We start from the raw sequence: 19,991 nt of genomic DNA on the forward strand, positions 1-19,991 counted from the left end.
CAGCTACTCTGCTGAAGAGTTAGATCACGCCTACACGCAGGTTCCTGGCCCCTACCATTTATACTGGCCGAAGTAAGCTGTTATGCTAAGACAACACAGAAAATTGTTTTTCAAAAATGGAAAAGCACACTGATTTTTAGATTTCCTTGAGAGGTTAGATGGTGCGCAAACAATCTGAATCTTTTTGAGACTTGTGAGAAACAGCCTTCTAAGTTGAGCCTTAGACAGGAATCGGGGCATCTGCTTTACGCCAGACCAGGAATGCACTTTTGAAGTGACCCTCTCACTCACTCCCACTTCCTGCACTTTAGCTAACACTGCAGAGCAGTCCTGGGGTGCACGAACCCGGTTCCTTCCCAGTGGTGCAAACCTGGATTACATGCTCCAGGACAACGAGTAAAGCTCTGCAACCGCTCCAGGGCATTCAGGCCTTGAAGACCTAGTGTAAATCAGAGTTCAAGGAAATAACACCATTTTACATCACTGTGCAATGACTTTTAGAAAGGTAGAGTGTGAACCAAATATTCTCTGAAACAGAAGAAGATTTCAAAAATAAATTAGTCGCTAGAGGGAGCCTCTTAATCATCATATCCTAATAGCAAACCACTACTAACTTGGGCCTTTAACTTTTAGGTGTTGAAGTACTTTAACAGGATCTGTGAGCGCTACTTTCACCAGTACCCAGTTTACAGAAAATGAGTGGGAAAGACAAGAGTATGCCAGACTTCTGCAAAATTCCACATTCATTCCACATTCTGAACAAACACAGGGTTTCTAAAGATTTCCTCACAGAAAAATAGGTGGAGCCAGTTAGTGCTGTGGCTTGGAACAGAATTAGCTTTGCCTAGACCTTTTAAAAATGCCATCTTTACGTGGCACCAGTGAGAGGGCATTCACCTTTCCCTCCTTCAAAGATCAAACACCAAAACAAGCACAAAGTTGTCACTGTGAGAGGAAAGTCTTTAGACCACAAGCACTACCCTCCCTCCTTTATGTTCATTACACCGTAGCTGTGCCGAGGTAGTAATTCCTAGCAGCCAGTTTTCAAAGAGTGCTATACTAGATCTAAGGAAGGAATTTTTCACAACGAGGGTGGTGAAACACTGGCACCGGTTGCCCAGAGAGGTGGTAGATGCCCCATCCCTGGAAACATTCAAGGTCAGGTTGGACGGGGCTCTGAGCAACCTTATCTAGTTGCAGATGTCCCTGCTCGTTGCAGGGGAGTTGGACTAGATGGCCTTTAAAGGTCCCTTCCAACCCAAACTATCCTGTGATTCTATGAGTCTGCAGTGATCTGGTCTAGCTCCATCTGTGTTAGAAAAAGGCTACATTCAAAACCACAGAAACATGCCCCTGCAGTGTAACTGCAGACATGCATTCAATCTTCTGCTATGCTCTAAATTTAGTAAATAACATAGCAGTTATTGTTTGTGATTTTCTCTTATAAATACTATAGAATTTGCAAAAAGTCCTGGAAAAACACAAGGAGAATAGGAGAGCTGTGGAGGGGAACCCAGCTGCCAGAGGGGCTCTCCCAGTCAGCAGAGCCTGGCTGGGATGGATTGCAACCTGGACAGAAAAACTCAGCCCCTCAGAAGGTGCTTTCTTCTTAGAAAATATACAGCAGCAGAGGGCATCAGACAACAAGGAATCCTATATCCACTAAGGAATCCTATATCCATTAATGAATCCTGAAATGCTAAAGGCACAGTGAAGGGGAATGGGAACCGGAAAGGTACAAGTTGAGATGCCATAACATGGGTGGGGACAAGGAAGCAGGCACCGAGAGAAGGAAAACCAGACATATCGCTTTGCCTCTGTGTGTTGGCTGTAACCACTCCAGCGTGGAAATGTTGGGGTGTGAGGAAGCAGGGAAGGGATCACCTATGGTGCTGTAACTTGCCCCAGAGGTGCTCCACTAGCAAACCAGCCTGAGCACTGCAATTGGTGATGAACCACCAACTCATAACAACATTTCCCTTGTCTTTTAAGATATGAAAACACAGGAAATTCTCTGTCTGTAAAGCAAGATTGAAGTTTGATAGTATCTCGTGCTGTCTCAAAACACTCGGTACAAAGGGGCTCAAACAAGAAAAATCAAGAAAGCGAGCATTAGCCGGCATGTAACCTTAATTTGTCCCTGTGAGTGATGACTAGAAGAGAGGCAGCAGTCAGAAGTGAAGCCAAATGACTCATTTTCTGAAAAAAACAAATTCAGGTCTCTTGCCGGCATTTCCTTCCCACACCCTAAAACTGTTTCTCACTGCGTGTGTAGAGATGACCTTCTCATCGGTGGAGGCACTTGGGGCTGCCATAAAGTGAAGATACTAACTCAATTTCTATTTCTACAGACAAAGAATTGCGGCTTTGTAAGTACAGCGATTTTCTGTTTTCCTTGGTGGAAACAAGGAGAGGCTTATGGGGAACTGCTATTTATAGTGCCTTTCATGGGAGTGTCTCAGACCTGAAGGAGGTTCCCTCCCTTCCCTTGAGAAAGCGGTGGCTGGGCAGAAAGCATTTTCGCCGCATCTGTGGTGCTCCCCAGCCCGACCCTCACACCTTGCCTGAATGTCACCATTGTGCGAACAGCAGCGGGACGCGCAGCTTCAGGGACTCCAGTGTAAGGTTAGACCATCCAGCCGCTTGCAAGCGCGGGTATAACACGGCTTTCCTGCGGCGAATTGCGCATGAGCAGCTGGGGCAGATTTAGGGACTGCCCTCAGAAACAGATGTTAGACGCTGTGCTGCGGCAGCAGTCCTTGTGCTGAAAGATTTGGAATGGTTTTAAGTCAACTGGAAATAAGCTCACGCTCCAGTCTATCAGCTGCCTGCTTTGAGCATAACTTGACCAGGTACTGTATTCCTCCCTTACTATGTTGGGAAATGCGCAGGAAAATTTTAATGGGCATTTGGAGATTTTTTTTGTTTGTTTCTGTAGATAAAAATATCTCGAGGAAGTTTTTAAAAGGCATTTCCCCTTACAACAATATTGTTCTTATATGAGCCTGTGTATAAAGTGAGAGCTGCAGGCAACTTGTTATAATGAATCTGGCTTTTATTTTATCTATATCAAGTCTGCAAAATAGGAATTTTTAAAAGACATTTTCACAGACTGAACAGTACCAAATTGAATTTAATTATCTGTAAGGCCTTTCACTGTTACCAAGCTGATGCCATAAATGGGTTCTGTTCTTGTGAAAAGTGTATCTGAGTGCATCTAAAAACCATGAGTATTTTCTCTTATGCAAGCTCGTTTGAACTGGGATTTCAGTTTGTTGTAAGTATTTTGATAGAAAAGTAAAGATGGATTAAAACAGTTCAATCAGAAAAGGAAAACAGTACAATATGAAAAATATGCAAGTTATACACCCCTGGATTACTCAAATGGATGAAGAAAAGGATATGATCTAAATTACTTGGAGGGGGATTAAATAATGGGAGAGGGAGGAAAGAGTTTTGCTTTGAGCCGGATTCAATTCAGACAGCAAAGGGGGCTGTTTGCCCGCAGCATGGCTGAAGTGCCACTGCAGCACAAGTGGTCCCAAAGAGGTCCCCAGAACGGCGTCCTCTGCCCTGCTTGTGGCCGAGCCAGGCGGACGCTGCCCCAGCTGCCCGGGGCCATGCAAGGAGCTGCGCTGCCGTTGGGAGACCTGGCGTCCCCTGACTTCTCAGAAAAGGGAGGAAACCGGGCAAGCTGCTTCCACTGTCCCAGCTGCTACGGTTTCTCTGACTGGATGCCCATCGCCTTTCACTAAGGAAATGGCTCGACAGGGATGATACCAGTCAGCACAGTAGCTGCTTTCTGTGTTATTACCTGCTATTTCACAGGGAGCTTCTGAAGAAGCTCAGCCTTGAGCTCCAGGCTGTGCTTTGAATCAGTGTATCTCTACTGTGAAGTACAGGGGGTTAGTGACAACCAATTACACAATTAATCTTGAATATTCCCAACTCCCTTTTATTTCAACTGTTTTGAAGGCACATAGTATGTATATGTAAAAGCGGCTGAGGGGTCCTCTAGTATCTTTCCTATACCTGCTTAGGATGCAGCAAAGGTACAAACCCAAATGCAGGAAACTGAGTGTCTGTAGATAACGATGCTGCATCAGCATTGGCGCTTGGAAATAAGTGTTTAGAGCTGTTTGGATGCCAGTTTTCTAAGCATAGAAATTTACATTTTCCCACTGAGGTTTGTAGTGTTGATGACTAAAATGTAAGAATTAGGGATATTAACTAAGCTGCTAATTTCTACCATTTCTGGAAAACAAAATGTGAAACCAACATAATTTATAAAATTGAGATGCTTGGGATAGTTCAACCAGACATGGGATAAGTTTGAAAGGAGTCTGTTTTAAAGTCTTTGAACCAAGGTCATCCTTGGTTCAATTCAAGGTCATCAACCAAAGGCTTCAAAGCCTTTAAACGGTTTGTCTTGTCCCAGCAGTGAAAGAGAAAGCCCCAGAGGAACCTTTGCAGAAAGCTGTGCAGAGAAGGGGGGAAAGAGTATCACACCCCAAAATCTGACACATACAAAGAAGGAAAAGGCTTAGCTCAGAGTCGAACAAGGGGCCACAAATTCAGTGTCTTCTAAGAAAATGTCACTGTTGGAAGAGGATGACTAGAATTTCTACAACTAAAGATATCTCTTACAAGCCTGAAAGGAAACTTGGCACATTATGTTATGAAGCAGCAGGCTGCTACTCTCTCTGTGTTTACAGAAAAATAAATTATATTGAGGACTGGATTTTAAAAAGCTCTTCCTTTCTGAATAGTAAATATTATTTATACAGATGAGTCATGTGACAAAAGAGAATTATTTTGCTATTTTAAGATAAACTCCTCTACACAAAAAAAAAAAAATCCTCTAAGAAGTTAATAAGTGCTAGCAATAAAAATAACATTAATGCCTTTACTTTCCTTCATTTAGGGCCTGATCTGAGGTGTGCTGAAGTGAATAAAACAGAGAATGTTGATAGGCTTTGATTAATTTTTTTATCTATTTTTACTGCAGTGACTACTAGGAAGATGCAAACATAACAAGGTTCTCCTTCTTGGTTTTGCAGGATCTGAACACTCCAAATGCAGAAATGATTTGGCAACTAACATCTTATCGGTAAGAAAAAAGTTAATGAATTATTGTTCTATCATAACTAGATCTAAGGTGAGCAAAGCTTAATAATGACATAATACTGGATTATAAAAGAGTGGCGTTGTTTATCTGTAAAGTGTACTCACAGTGTGATTTTTTTTGTTAGTTTTTCATGTTCTTAACTTTTTCACAACACAAAAGTCTCAGTCTGGGTCAGAAGGATGTCAGAGGAAGTTGATCCTATCTGTTTCCCAGACCAACTTCTAAAAAACATCCCAAGCCTCTAAAGCAAAATCACTTATATATGTCAACTGTCACGTGTAAATTCCCAAGTAAGACTGCTCATAGGAAGTTTGGAACCAATAAGAAAATGAGATTTTAAAGTTATGGTCCTGACATTTTCCATTTTCATGACATCTGTTTGAGTCAATGATCAAAACTTGAACACACCCTCTGGTCTGGTCTGCAGCCAAGGTCACGCGGGAGGGTCTTCAGCCACGTGCAGTGGGAGTGATGAGTGGCCAGATCATTGGCTTCTTTCCTTCTTCTGTGTTTCAGGACATCATTGGTCACACCCCTGATTTTTGGTCTGCTTCTGCAGCCACCACTTACACAGCTTTCCATCATCACACAGCCAAACATTGTCCTGTTGATGGCTGATGATCTCGGCATAGGGGATATAGGTTGCTATGGGAATGATACTATCAGGTAAGGAAACGGAGCACAACGGTGAACAGAGCTGGTGTGTTATTTAATGTAAGACTGCAATCTTCTGCCCATCATCAGCTATTTGAGCTGTCTTCAAGTTCATTGCCTGGAGAAATAGGAGGATTTCCCATGTGTGCCATTAATGGTAAATGTAAAGCACTAGCAGGATTATCTCACAGCCTAGTGGGCACTCCCAGGGCCAGCTCTGCTATCTGGAGCTGCTTTACTGTGGGAGTACGTCAACTGTTCCTGTGTATTCCCTAATTGCCTGACATTGAGAAACAGCTAAGCTCTTGCACATACCCAAAGATTGAAATGTTGTCCCTTCTTTCAACATATCAGGCCTCATTACCTCATTTAACTCTATTTTGCCACTCTTTCCCAGTCTCACATCAAAATACAGCACAAATCACTGCAATGAGATATGTTACAAGAAAATACTTCTCTTTTCAGACCCAAGGACATAGAATTTGCCTTATCTTTGAAAATTGTGCCACGATATTGCCTGCTGGCTTCTTATCGGCTTGTCACTTCTCTGAACAAAACTAATTTTGGTATGATCACTCCCCTCATCCAGAAGAGTTCTCAGAATCTCACCCTGATTGACAACTGCTGGCAAGTTTCTGATAGGTAGCTGATAGGGCTCTGCATGGCCGAGCGTCCACTTCGGCATAGCATCATCCCCAAGGCATGAGTTTTCTTTTCAAGAGCAGTGGGGTATATTTCTGCAAGACCCTTCACAGGACTTGGGAAACAAAAAGGAATGATTGGCATGAAATTTATCCAGATAGCAATTGTTAATTAAGAAAGAACAAAAAAAGTATTTCCCCATCACTTGAGCAAATTAAAATAAAATTAAAAAATTAAATATTTCCTGGTCATCTTCAAATAGAATAAACTTCCCAAAATAAAGATAAGTATATTCTTCCCCTGAAGACTCTCTGAATGACATCTGACCATGCTGGTTGCATTTTTAGGACCCCGAACATTGACCGCCTGGCAAAGGAAGGAGTGAGACTGACCCAACACCTTGCTGCGGCTCCGCTTTGCACCCCCAGCAGAGCAGCTTTCCTCACTGGCAGATATCCCCTCCGATCAGGTTTGCCTTGCCAAACCAAGCAGCCTTTAAACATTGCTTCATTGCTGAAGGGAGCAACATCCTACAACGGGCACAAAAGAAATGAGGGTGTGCAAATAAAAGGGATGCCACAGACATCTCATCCCTTACTGAGGCACACAGAGACATACCAGCTAGGCCTAGTACCTCTGAGGTGGCATCTGTATTTATGGGGCACGAACTGACCGGGAGGGAAGCAGAGCAGAGAAGAACCAGCTCTGCAGAGCAGCTTGTTTCCCCCCAGCTCACAACTTCAATTGCCTTTTGGTGCTCTATTGCACAGATTGCAGCCAGAACAGAGGTAGTACAAGTTTTTACATTCAAAAAAGTCCATACACAGAACTTGAATAATAATAACACATTTCTAAAACGCTAGTTACATTAATTTCTGTCATGGGTGACGCCTCATCAGGTATCAGAGACAGCTCAGCCCTGCAGGGAGCAGAGTAGATCTATGCAGATGTTTGTCCATTCACTCCAGTCAAGGAGAACGAATCATTTACAGGACAGTTTTGTAACCTATGTGTCAGAATTCATCCATCCTATGAAATAACATTTTGACAGCTATATTATTTTTCCCAGTTCATTTTTTTGAAGAAAAAATACTATCCTGTCAAACTGCATCCCTGAGATGAAGAGGTATGAAAAACAAATGCTCTACATGTTTCTAACAGCAACTCTGTAATGCTTGTTCTATTGCAAATGATCTTCAGTGCCTTCATTCCAGAGGTATTTTGAAGCTGACGTGTCATCCTACTTTTATCATGACAGCTCCCACTGAGATAGACAGCTTGAAAATGCACATGAGCTCGTAGAGAGTCTCTTCCACTATAACAACAAGGCCACAGACGTTCAGCACTTCCTTGACAAATTGTACTTCACGTACCGTTGTATGATGGGGTTATGCCAGTATATAATGCTAAATAACAGGGGGTAAACCTGCAGGTGAGGAAAAGATTGCAGTGCTAGTTAGCTAGTCTGTGGGTTTTAGAAAGCGTTTACCAGGCATGCCACTGTGCAAGGAAATCTGGAGTTCCCAGGCAGCCTTATGCAAGCTGGAGTTTGAGGCTGACGGAGGGCTGAAGTGTCCCTGCTCTCCTGCCTGTGCTCACAGTCACACTAAGTAAGTGCACTTCATACAGCCTGGAATCCACTGTGACGCACAAAAGCTCCTATACAACTGTGCCATTACTAATAAAATAAAATAAAATAATAAAAAATAATAAAAAATAAAATAATGGAGAGACTTAACTCTTTCTTAATCTTGTCCAGAGTCCTAGATTAATTTCCCAAAAAACAGCATTAAGGTAAACATTTAACATTATAATATCAATGAAAACAGGAAACAAGTATGTCTCCATACAAAGGTGCCCCACCAGTTATACCTACTAAGATTGTTTATTACTGTATTTTTTAGGGATGGATGCTATAAACAATTACCGTGTTATTTTCTGGAACGGCGGCTCAGGAGGGCTTCCTCCAAATGAAACCACTTTTGCCAAAATACTGCAGCAGCAAGGCTACAGCACAGGACTGATAGGTATGGGGACACTCCTGAAGATGGCCTAGAATGTGTTTCACCTGCACATCTCACTCACATTTGTTTTATTTAGCAACTTCTCATACCTCAGTTGTAATATTTTCATTTCCTGATCTAAGAATATCTTGTAAGAAGTAACCCTGATCAAACAGAACCTCTCTTAAAAGAACGAACGTTTGATAAAGAGAATAATCTTTGCTGTTGACCTGCTTTCAAGCACAGCTGTGGCTGTTAAAATATATAATGGAAAATATGTTAATATTTCTTGAATACTATTCTATCAGGCATATGTTAATTATCCCAATGCTATTTCATAAAAAACAAAAACATTACTTCCACTTAAGTACGCATGCTGATGCTTTACACAGCTCAAAGCAGATTCACAACAAAAGGGAACAGCTGCTACTTAAAACAATAGAGCCAGTTCATAATATCACAGAATCTGGCCTTTCAAAAACAGAAACAAAGCAATTAATTTTTCTTTAATTACAGCGTGCCACTATAGTTCACCAAGATTTAAGTACAGCCCACAGAACATTTGCCTTCTTCAGCATTAACACGAACTCCATTTTACTTTATGTTTTATAGGACTTTTTTTTTTTTAATACTCTTGTAACTTTTGGTCATGACCTGGTTTCAAATAAATTAATTATCTTAGATATGTCACATAGTTCCACAGATTGATAGAACACAAACACTCCGGAGCTTAATTTTCAGCTATTTGCTTTACCTCATCCGAGCATCCAAATGTCAATATCCAAAATCTATGTCTGACACTTAAAAACATTGGCTGCACAAATAAACTGAATCTACTAATAAAAGTGTTTGCAGGAATGGATTCATATTCATTCAGCAGAATAAATCTAAACTATACAAGACAATACTAAATGAAGCCCTCCAAGTATTTTAAGTTCTATATTACTGAATCTTCTTCTCCTGTTAGTTTTGTAGCAATATTATTTTAGTTGTTTTAATCAGCTCAGAAAAAGCCCATGTCTGTTAGCCATGTGCTTCAGCTTGGTTTCAGCATGTAATCACTAACAAAACAATTAGATTTGTTTCCACTTTGCCAAAGGAATTGTCCTGCAGGGAGATTGTGCTGCAAACCTCCTAGAAGCTAGCTAGGAAAATGGGCTGGCATTTTACCTGCGGTCATCTTAGCTAAAATCACACTATAGATACCAATAGCATCACTTAGTTTAACTAGATCGACAAATTCTGATGAATTGCACCGTAGGGGGTGATGTAAAGCACTGGTGATAAGTGACACCAAAAAAAGCCATGAGAACAACTTTACATTCAAGTCATGAAGCAAGAAATCTTACACACATCTACCCACATCACCACAGCTGAATGAGCACTAAATAGACTCACCTGAACGGTTTGTGATTGTTTTGCTCTGAGCAAAGCCGGTTTAATTGCAAAGTTAAATCCTATTAATAATCTGCAGCTTGATGTGATAACGAGACTTTTTGTTGGAAAACGCTTTGCAGATTCTTTGAGGTCAGAAAGCCAACGTTGTATAACATATGCCCTCAAAGATTAATTTATCTTAATTATACACTTAGTTTATCTTCCGGAGATTTGAGTCTTCTGTAGGATGTCAGAAGCCTTTATCAACCTCATCTGGAGATTCATCTGTTGGTGTGCGTCTGAAGTCCAAGGATTTGGACCGTATTTGTGAGCAATGCATCTACATATTGATTACAAACTTGTCTCATTCTATAGCTGGCTCTAAACATGTCAAGATGTAAACTCAGTAGAGATTTTAGCTGAAAGCAATTCATCCACCTAGAATAGAAATTTCACTCTTTCTTTATATTTATATCCAAAAAGCAGCAATTTTTTTCTCTCAAGCAGTTTTTTCTGCTCCTATTGTAATGCACAGCAATTCTGTTGAAACCTACTCAGGGTTGGCTGCTACTGTATGTATTGGTAACATAGTGAGCCATTTGTTTATGGTAATATCCTTCTGTAAGTGCATGGTTCCTTACTCTATAATACGAATTAGTTGTCAATTAGTTGCAAATTAATTTTCAAGTAAAATTCTAAAAGTTAATTTTAATCTATAGATCTGGTGTCCAAGGCCTGCATTACATCAGACATCATAAAATGCCATTAAACTGCATCTTTCTGACGGGAGGTAGATTTTGGTCACTTGATTCAGATATTCACAAGCTTCAGTGTTTGAGCCAAATGAGCCAGCTTTTTATGTCTCCATGTATGTGCCCAACTAGTCTGTTTGAATAGACTGAAGGGGAAGCAAAAGCATGGTTTTGATATGCCATTCATCATAATAGTGGACATATGTTCATAGTAAAGAACAAATTGTATTGCAAAGGGTCAGGAGATGTTCCTTTTGATAGATGAAGACTTCAGTATTTAAAAGAAGGTGGCTTTAGCTTTTTAAAATTTGATTAAATACAAATAAATGGCAAAAATATAAACCAAAGCCTTCTATTCTCATCTGGTATATGGAGATACTATTATCAGCAGTTACTTACACATGTGGAGAGAAATCCTGATCTCCTGAGCTCAAGTTCTTCTGGATCTGGTGGTTTGTCCGCAAAGCCACTGCTGAGCTACCAGTTACTTCAGTACGCTATCCATAGCTTCCCTTATTAGTCTGGCACCAACACGTCGCTGAGTGTTGCCATAGTCCTGACATCAAGCCATTCAAAACTTTCCAGAAACAAATCTGCATAGCACCTTGAAGGTAGAGAGACAGCAGAATAATGTTATTTTGCCCTGTGCCTACCAAAGGACTTCCTCCTCCTATTTCATACCTGACGGGTCTCCAGGAAGGCCGTACATTTTTGCTCAATCCTGAAAATCTGAATTTTTCTCAATTCCTAGATCCCTTTATAGTCCAGTTTTTTACATTTGATCAAAGCTACACGGCATGAATATGTGTACAGTGCACCAATAACTCTGTTGGAAATTTATAATTTGTAGAGGTTTGCTTTCATCAATAGTAAGATATATCGCATTATGTCACTACGTACTTGGTATATATGTGTAGGATGAAGAAGCTGTCACAAGTAGGAAAAAACCCAACCATTTCTGAGAAATGTTTTAGATGAGGAAAACCCCGTTTTTAAATACGATATATTTACATTTTAATATCTATATTTTCAGGGAAGTGGCATCAAGGTGTTAACTGTGAATCCCGCAACGACCACTGTCATCACCCTTTAAAACATGGGTTTGACTATTTTTATGGAATGCCTTTTACGCTAATAAGTGACTGCCAACCAACGGAAACACCAGAGATGGACAGATACTTTAGAAGGAAACTCTGGCTTTACACTCAGATGATTTGCCTCGTTACACTGACTGCTGCCCTAGGAAGACTGACTGGCTTGATTTCAGTCCGCTGGAGAACGCTGACCTACCTTGCAGGGCTTAGTCTCCTTTTCTTCATATCCTGGTTCTCAAGTTACGGGTTTGTACGATACTGGAACTGCATTATGATGAGAAACCACGAAGTTACTGAGCAACCAATGGTGACAGATAGGACTACGTCCTTTATCTTGAGAGAGTCCATTTCATTTATTGAAAGGTAAAATGTGTTTCCTTTGATCACAATTCTTCTGCTTCTTGCGTGTCTTGCAACTTTTAAAAGGCACTTTCCATGTGAAGTTTTTATAAATTTTATAATATATAGGAATATATATAATTTTTTTTCATAATTACTTCATATTTATATAATAAATAATATTACATAACAAATTGTATATTTAGTTTATAGTTTTATATTTCTATAAAATTTATAATTGTGGGAGTATAAGTACTATTATGTCTATTAATTATTAAGAATATTAACAGTGATATCATATTATTAAACGAAAAAATTAGCTGCTGCTTAAGGACTTCTTTTATTCCTAGCTTCACTAAAGCTGATAATATTTCCAAATTTCCATGGATTGGATTGAATATTTTGAGGCTATATTGAGGAGGTCCATATTCCTATTAATGAGACCAACATTGCAGCCTTAAGGGGTAGCAGCTGGTGGCAGAAATGCGTGCGCAGGCTGGGGCAGGAGAAGTAGAGCTGTGACGTAGCCTTATCGTACAGACTGATAAGTGGCCAACATCTGACAGGAGATGGACCTGCTGTCTTCGTTTCAGTAGCACAGTGGTGGTTTGCAATGGCAGAACGTGGAGCTTCAGTCTGGGACTTTTCTATCTATGATTCAGGGAAGAAAGAGGGTCATTTTATATAAGGCAAACATTATTTTATCAGATAGGTCCTAATCACTGGGTTTCAAAACTTTACAAAGTAAGATGTTTCTGCAGTGATTGCTGAAATATGTATGTACGCAGATGATACCATCTTCAATTACAACTGACCTCTGTATGTGTTCAGAACCTTCCGCCCTAATAACAAAGTGTTGACTTCTGTTTTTTTAGAAATAAGCACAAGCCATTCCTCCTCTTTCTTTCCTTTTTACACTCCCACACCCCTCTTCTCACCACAGAGAAGTTTCTTGGGAGGAGCCAACATGGATTATATGGAGACAATGTAGAGGAGATGGACTGGATGGTGGGTAAGTCACCACAGCAAACAACAATGTCCCCAACTACCTAATACCTAGGTCTGAATATGTAATAAAAGTGCAGCTGTTACTAAAAGAAGAAGGAAGAGAAATAAAAACAAGAAGGAAAAAAGTCCTAAGCTTTTCACGAATTTCTGTCAATCTTGTATGTGCACTGTGGGCTTACGATGTTGCCTTTTAATTTTCTCCAGTCTTGGACCAAATGAGTCTTTCTGTTCAGTCAGTTTTTTTGGTCTAGTGTTTACCAGTTTTAACCATGTCTCCTTGTCCCCAGTCAAAGAGCTCTCCCGCTCTTCTTACTAAATAAGTGAGAATTATTTAGTTTTCTGTGATTATTAAAGATCAGGTAATTTCAACCTCTTATGGTTACGCCTTACCTATTTCTAAGTAGGTCTCATCAGAATGTGATAAAACTGATAAGCACATTAATTCCAGGTGTGAAACAGCAGGCTGTTTCTCTGCGACTACCGTATTCAGCAGAGTGCTCAGTATTTTTCAGCCCCATTCACAAATCCAGAAATGTTCGTCAATGTTAGTTGGTATGCCCCCAGAAATTAGATTAATGTTATTTTTCAGCCTGTTTTTTGGAGGAGAGGAAGAGTTATTTATCACCTAGCTGTGGCAGAGGGAAAGTAACCACATTTGTAACAGTGATAAGAATAAGGTACACATACAGAAAGAATTGGTTTTCAAACCTACCTGCCAAACACTTACAGAGCACAAATATAATTAAGAACATCAGAAACAGCTCAAGAATGACTTTTAAATAAAAAAGAGCTATATTATTAAAGCGTATTATATCCAGCCACTAATTTGATGCAAATACTAACTGTGGTCTAGACAATATAAGACAAGGTTACATGATATTTTTCCCTCATTTCTCACTGATGCAAAATCTCACTTTTTGGGGGCCTTGGTTCATACTTTCTTTCCATACTCTTACAGCACACAACACTTCTGCACTTTACAATACAGGCTTCTGGTCTGTGACTGTGGTTCTTGCACTCCTTTGATATAATACTAATAGTAAAGAAGTTACAGCATATCACAATTTTTCTGTGCTTTTACAGACAGTGAAATCACAACTACAAATCTTGATCCTAATAAACTCTTCTTTTAAGCAATGAGCAGCACTACATACATAAGAAATTACATGGATGAATGTTTACAAGTCAGAGGCTAAAACGTATGTAGTGTAAGTGATATTTTTGCTATTTCATACATACATATTTCTGTGTTTACAGGCCAGGTTCTAGATGCTATTGACAAGGAAGGCTTGAAAAATACTACACTAGTTTACTTTGCCTCTGATCATGGTGGATGGCTGGAAAGGCAAGAAGGCAAAAGGCAGCTGGGTGGCTGGAATGGAATATACAAAGGTAAGAGCTGTCAGGGACAGTGACAACCCAGCAACAACTAGTAAAGTAATCAGGACACCCCTAAAGCTTAGATAAAACTGTACGCCCAATGTGTAACACTGTTTTATCATTGAGAAGGAAATTTGTCTCATTCTAATTAGGCATTTAAAAATGTAGGCAATTCTAGCCTGTGCAGATGCTCTTCATAAGCAAACCGTCATTTCCTCATGAGGCAAATGATCACAAGTTAATTTTTATTAAGACTGTGTAACTTCTCATTAAATATTAATTGCATCTTACATCTGAACCCTGGCCTTAACTCCAACAGGTATGTTACAGTATTGCAAAAGAGAGAACTAGGCTAGGAAATCCCTTTATGCCTGAAAATTTTATCCACACTGAGTTCTGATGGGGCAATGTGTTTGTAAAACAATAGAAGAGAGTAAGTGCGTGAGGTCACTCAAGGGGTCTGATACAGTGAACACATCTTCACTGATGCTGAGAAGGAGCTTAGTAGTAAGAACAAAAGGGTAAGGAAGGCTTATAAAGGTAACATAAGCTTATGATAATACAATAACATTTGTCTAACACTTCATTTTAAATGAAACTGGTTTTTAATGAAAAATTATTATTTTTTTATTATAGGTGGAAAAGCCATGGGAGGCTGGGAAGGAGGAATCCGTGTCCCAGGGATATTTAGATGGCCAGGAGTGTTACCTGCAGGCACAGTTATCGATGAACCTACAAGCCTTATGGACATTTATCCAACAGTAGTTCGTCTGGCTGGAGGAGTATTACCCCAGGACAGGTACAAGTGTCTTTATTCTTCCTTCTCTCCCAAAACAGTGGAAAATCTAGTTTAGAAACACATTCTAAGAGTTTGACATTTTCTTTTTCACTCCTGCTCCTTTCTGGACACATAAATGTTACCACAGCTCAGTCAGCCCTTCTCCACATTTGAGATTCAGCATCTGCCTGCAACCTTCTACAAGCACCTTCCTCATTCAGAGTTGCCAGTTCCAGCAAGAGGCATGCAGAAGGAACGCAGTCCTGTACAGTTTACCCCAGTCTGATGGTCTCCATTTTTTCTGCTAGGGTAATTGATGGCCGGGATCTGATGCCTTTACTGCGAGGAACAGATGAGCACTCGGAGCACGAGTTCCTGTTTCATTACTGTGGCATTCACTTACATGCCGTGCGGTGGCACCAGAAGGACAGTGAGTACAGAACTTCTTTCCCAAGAATTAGGTTCAAGCTACAGGAGGGCAAGTTTGTCCGACACTTTTTTTCTGTGATTGCAGCTTTCCAAGTAGTTCCAGCTGTAAGTTGGTAAGTAACTTACTAGCATTGCCCGTGTTGCATAGCACAAAGAGTTTGTTTGTGGCTTCAAGGCACGTGGCATGCCAGGCAGGCTACTGAAGCTCAGGATGGGTCTCACCCACCTCTCTCTCTGAATGCAAGCCCTAGGGAGTCCATGCCCTCCTTGTTTCATGGAAAGTCCTTGCCTCAGCCCTTCGTCTGTCCTTCTGCTCCCTTAACAAGGATGCAAGCCATGGAAACCCCAAATCTTGTTTTCATGTCTTTGTAAAAAACAAAGCGATAACTTATACTTGCTGAAAATTTGGGATAAATTTCAAAACATCAGAAATCATTTTATATTATTGGTTTAGTTCTGTGGTACTTAACTGTAAATGAAATTACAATACTATATCAACTACTAAGTGTAGAGCTGAAGTACAATCAGAAATGAACTGTAGAAAACATTTACTCTTCCAATGCCTTGTGACAACCGCCAGTGTCATTGCAGGCCTTCTGTCTTTCCTGCCAGGTGGAGCCATCTGGAAGGCTCATTATGTGACCCCCATCTTTAGCCCACTCGGGGCTGGGGCTTGTTATGATAGAGGATTTTGCCCGTGTTTTGGGGAAGGTGTGACCCATCATGACCCTCCACTGCTGTTTGATCTCTCGCGAGACCCTTCTGAAGCCAAACCTCTGTCAGCTGCCACCGAGCCCCTCTTTGACACTGTAATAAGGAAGATTGGAAGAGCCATAGAAGAGCATCGCAGGACGCTCACTCCAGTCCCAGAGCAGCTCTCCTTGTACAATGTGGTGTGGAAGCCGTGGCTGCAGCCGTGCTGTGGGACGTTCCCATTCTGTTGGTGTGACAAGGAAAGTGATAATAAACTTGCCAACCTATAAAGGAAAGAACCAAACTTACTTTCTTAAAAGTGTTTTTAGATCAAGAGCGTTTTTTCTGGGGGTGTTGATTGGTGGGTTGGTTGTTTGGTTGTTTGATTGTTTTAATGGACTCTTTATATGAGAATTATTCCTGTGAATGGCACAGTGTTTGGGAAAGGTGGCTTCAGGCTGGACACTCTCGGGGAGGGAGGAAGACAGAACGATCTGAAGAGCACGTTTTAACTTGCATCTGTTGACAACTGCATGAATAGTTCAAACGCACTGAAGCAGGCCAAGATTAGAGCTGTACAATTAATGGTATAACTTATGTTTTGCTGTTTATGAATGTACTTAGAAGCTTTGCTTTGGTTTTTTTGTTCCGAATGTCTAAGTAACTCATGAACTGAGGTCTCCCTTCATTACCCTTACCGGTGATGCATAAGGTGCCACTATAAAAAATTTTTGCAGACATTTTGCCCGCAGTGCCTCACAGAATCTCCTTTAAAAGTAGCTTCCTTCCTTCCTTCCTTGTAGCTAGTCCCTCCAGCAGTAAGTTATGATGGCAGCCTGGGGCTAGGCCCAGGTGAGGCATAAAGCTTGGAAACATGACAAGCTGGGTCATGGCTGCCTGTGCTTTCGGAGAAGGATGGGACTCCTCTGATTGGAGTCAGCCTCTTTTGGTGGAGACCACAAAAGGGAAAGGATTTTCCCTTTCCAAAGCTCCCGTTGCACCCAGCTCCCTAAGCAGCACCTGGCAAGGGCATAGTGGCACTGACGGTCACAGAAGTGCCACACTGATAAAGAGGTCAGTCATTTGGGCACAGGACTGCACGAGTTGCGTCACTGCCCATACCTCAGTCATAACTGGCTCCTGCTAACAAGTAGCAGGTTCCGAAAAGACTCTTTGAAAGATGCCCAATACTAAAACAAACTCTAATTTACTATTAAAAAAAGAACTGCAGAATTAAGGTACTTTTTGCTTCACAAGTTCACAGAATCACTAAATCTTCAAGTTAATTGTTCATCCCACCAAAGAGCTAGATTTACTTAGCTCTATCTCCCTTGCTGCTGTAAATCCAGTTCTTTTTTTCATTGCGTTAAAATAGTTGTTCCTATTAAAGTGGCCTTGCAGGTAATGCTTTTCATTGTAGGGTACAATATATAACTGTTCACATAGACAAATTTACACTGGTATATCTGAATATATAGGTATCTGGGAACAGAATTTGCCCATTCAATTTATTTCAGATGCTTTTTACCATTTCACTATCGTGCTGGGACCCATTTCAGTTGTTCACCTCCTTTGATAAATGTGCAGTTTATTTAGGGGTTTTTTCCCCCTCTTGTTTCCCACAATTCAGCCACCAGGAAATCTGCAGGTAAACAAAGCCCTACAGCTTAAAAACAAAGTTTTATTGTATGCTGTAGCCTCATGCATTTCACAGACTGTTATAATTCAGGCAGATGCTCCATCAGTGCTGTTGATGAGAAACGCACTCAGTCTTACTGTTAAAACTTCAAGAGATAAAGTGAATGCATCACTTCACATGTACAAGATTGCTGCTTAATTTCCTCCATGGTTAAGAGTGTGTGCTTTATTTCTCATTTGAATGTATTCTATTTCATTGGTGTTTTCTTGGTTAGATTTAAAGGTCTTTTCATATTCAATATGCAGTGTTTTCTTGACATGAAATTACTGTAATCAGAATGGCATTTTTCAATTTCCTCAGCCATTTTCCAAGATCTCATTTCCATTCTCAAGCCAGGTTAGTATCTGGGGTTTTATATCCTCTCAATTTTTCAACACCTTTAAACATATGTGGGCATAGTACCTGTTCGTATGATTGAACTAGTTTTTCTTGCACAGAATTACTTCATAGCGCTGCAGGGTAGCCATTTGGAGACAGAGAGTACAGACAGACATCTGAGGTAGAATTTGTCCTGGACACTGGTGTTTGCCTATGAAAGCACAGTTACCAGGCCCTGCTGACATGCGAAGTGCCATGGAATCAGCAAATGTTCAGGGCTTGGTGACAGGGACACTACACACAGAACAATCACAGGCAATAATAAAGACTGCCTTCACAAAACCCTACTGTCTTCTTTTTTCTTTTGGGTAGTCATCAGATGACAGTATCCTGTGTCTCGTGCAGCTGCAGCAGAAAAGCAACCTTTTTAAATTTGTTTCACTTCCTTTTTCTTTGGGAATTGCCCAGGACCCATCGGCTGGGCTGCTGGAGCCCAGCCCAGTGCCTGGGGACCGGGGGTCTCTGCCCAGGCTGGGGGCCACCGCTGATGCTTTCCCATTTGCACGTTCAACCCATGGTGAAGCTAAGCATGTATCCCGGAGACATGGACGTGGACACAGACACATGCAGAGGACACCGGCATGGCCAATCACTGTCTCCACATATTGTGTTGACATATATTGTGTAGGCTGGAGAACGTATCATAGGCTTACAAGCAGTGTTGGTAGACCCAAAATGGCATTTTTTAGATAAAAACGAAGTAGTGCATCAAAATAGTGTTGTTGATAGTAAGTAGAATGAACACACATTTTCACACAAATATTTGCCACTGTTAGGAGTCCTTCAGGCTGTGTTCCAGTTGAAAAAGAAGTGTATGATTAAGGCAGGTATTTCTTTAGGGTAGTCTTATTCACTTACAAAGAATGTACCATGTCCTGTACATTCCATAAATAACACAGAAACTGGTTTCTCTTTTTGCTGTTCTTAGCCTCTTCTTGTCATGAATTTGTCTGAAAGTCCTTTTTTTCAAAGTAATTTTTCACTTTCAAGCTATTCCCCCTTTTCCATTTATTGTATAGCTGTTGTGGCAGTGAGAGTTGCAGATTCTCACAGCTGGGCTACCAGCTTTTCCCCACATAGAGAGAACATCCAGATTAATTTTGCAGACTGAAAGACCCAGCAGTTAATATTTACTAACATACTGCAACCTGTGCTTTGAGCTGCTGCTTTTCTTTTTTCCCCATTGCTTATAATTTTCAGCTTTTTTGAAGTTCATTAAAATTCAGTGAAAACTGCTGATTTCAGGAGATTTAAGACTAGGATTTTTACACATTGTTAACTTATTTATTGTTGTCACACCTGACAGGAAATTGTAAAAAAGAACAAGGCCATTCCTCTTTGCTTTACAGGATCCTGAGATATAAAACCCAGAAAGTACACAGCAAATAAAGTGTTGTGGGTAAGAAAAAAATCCCATAGGAAAAATGGTGAATGAATTCTTTGTTTTGCTTTACTTGCGTGCACAGCTTTTGTTTTACCTATTAAACTGTCTTTATCTCAACCCACGAGTTTTCTCACTTTTACTCTTCCAGTTCCCTCCCCCGTCCCACTGTGGGGGAGTGAGCGAGCAGCTGCATGGGGCTTAGTTGCTGGCTGGGGTTAAACCATGACACTTGTCAAAATGAAATCCTCAGAAA

General features: G+C 40.7%; 1 protein-coding gene across 1 annotated transcript; it reads left to right on the plus strand.

The window, feature by feature from the left end:
* Positions 1-2,282: 2,282 nt before the first annotated feature.
* LOC309405927 (arylsulfatase D-like) lies at positions 2,283-16,567 on the plus strand (the record flags this gene model as incomplete). Its single annotated transcript, XM_082000876.1, has 11 exons — positions 2,283-2,369; positions 5,019-5,110; positions 5,645-5,794; positions 6,772-6,893; positions 8,329-8,451; positions 11,590-12,013; positions 12,865-13,001; positions 14,255-14,389; positions 15,014-15,176; positions 15,464-15,585; positions 16,197-16,567. Exons 2-11 carry the CDS (start codon positions 5,085-5,087, stop codon positions 16,565-16,567), a joined length of 1,773 nt encoding a protein of 590 aa, XP_081857002.1. The 5' UTR covers positions 2,283-2,369; positions 5,019-5,084.
* Between the last annotated feature and the right edge of the window lie 3,424 nt (positions 16,568-19,991).

This window comes from Phaethon aethereus (assembly GCF_964289735.1).
Source record: "Phaethon aethereus genome assembly, chromosome: 1".
NCBI lineage: Eukaryota > Metazoa > Chordata > Aves > Phaethontiformes > Phaethontidae > Phaethon > Phaethon aethereus.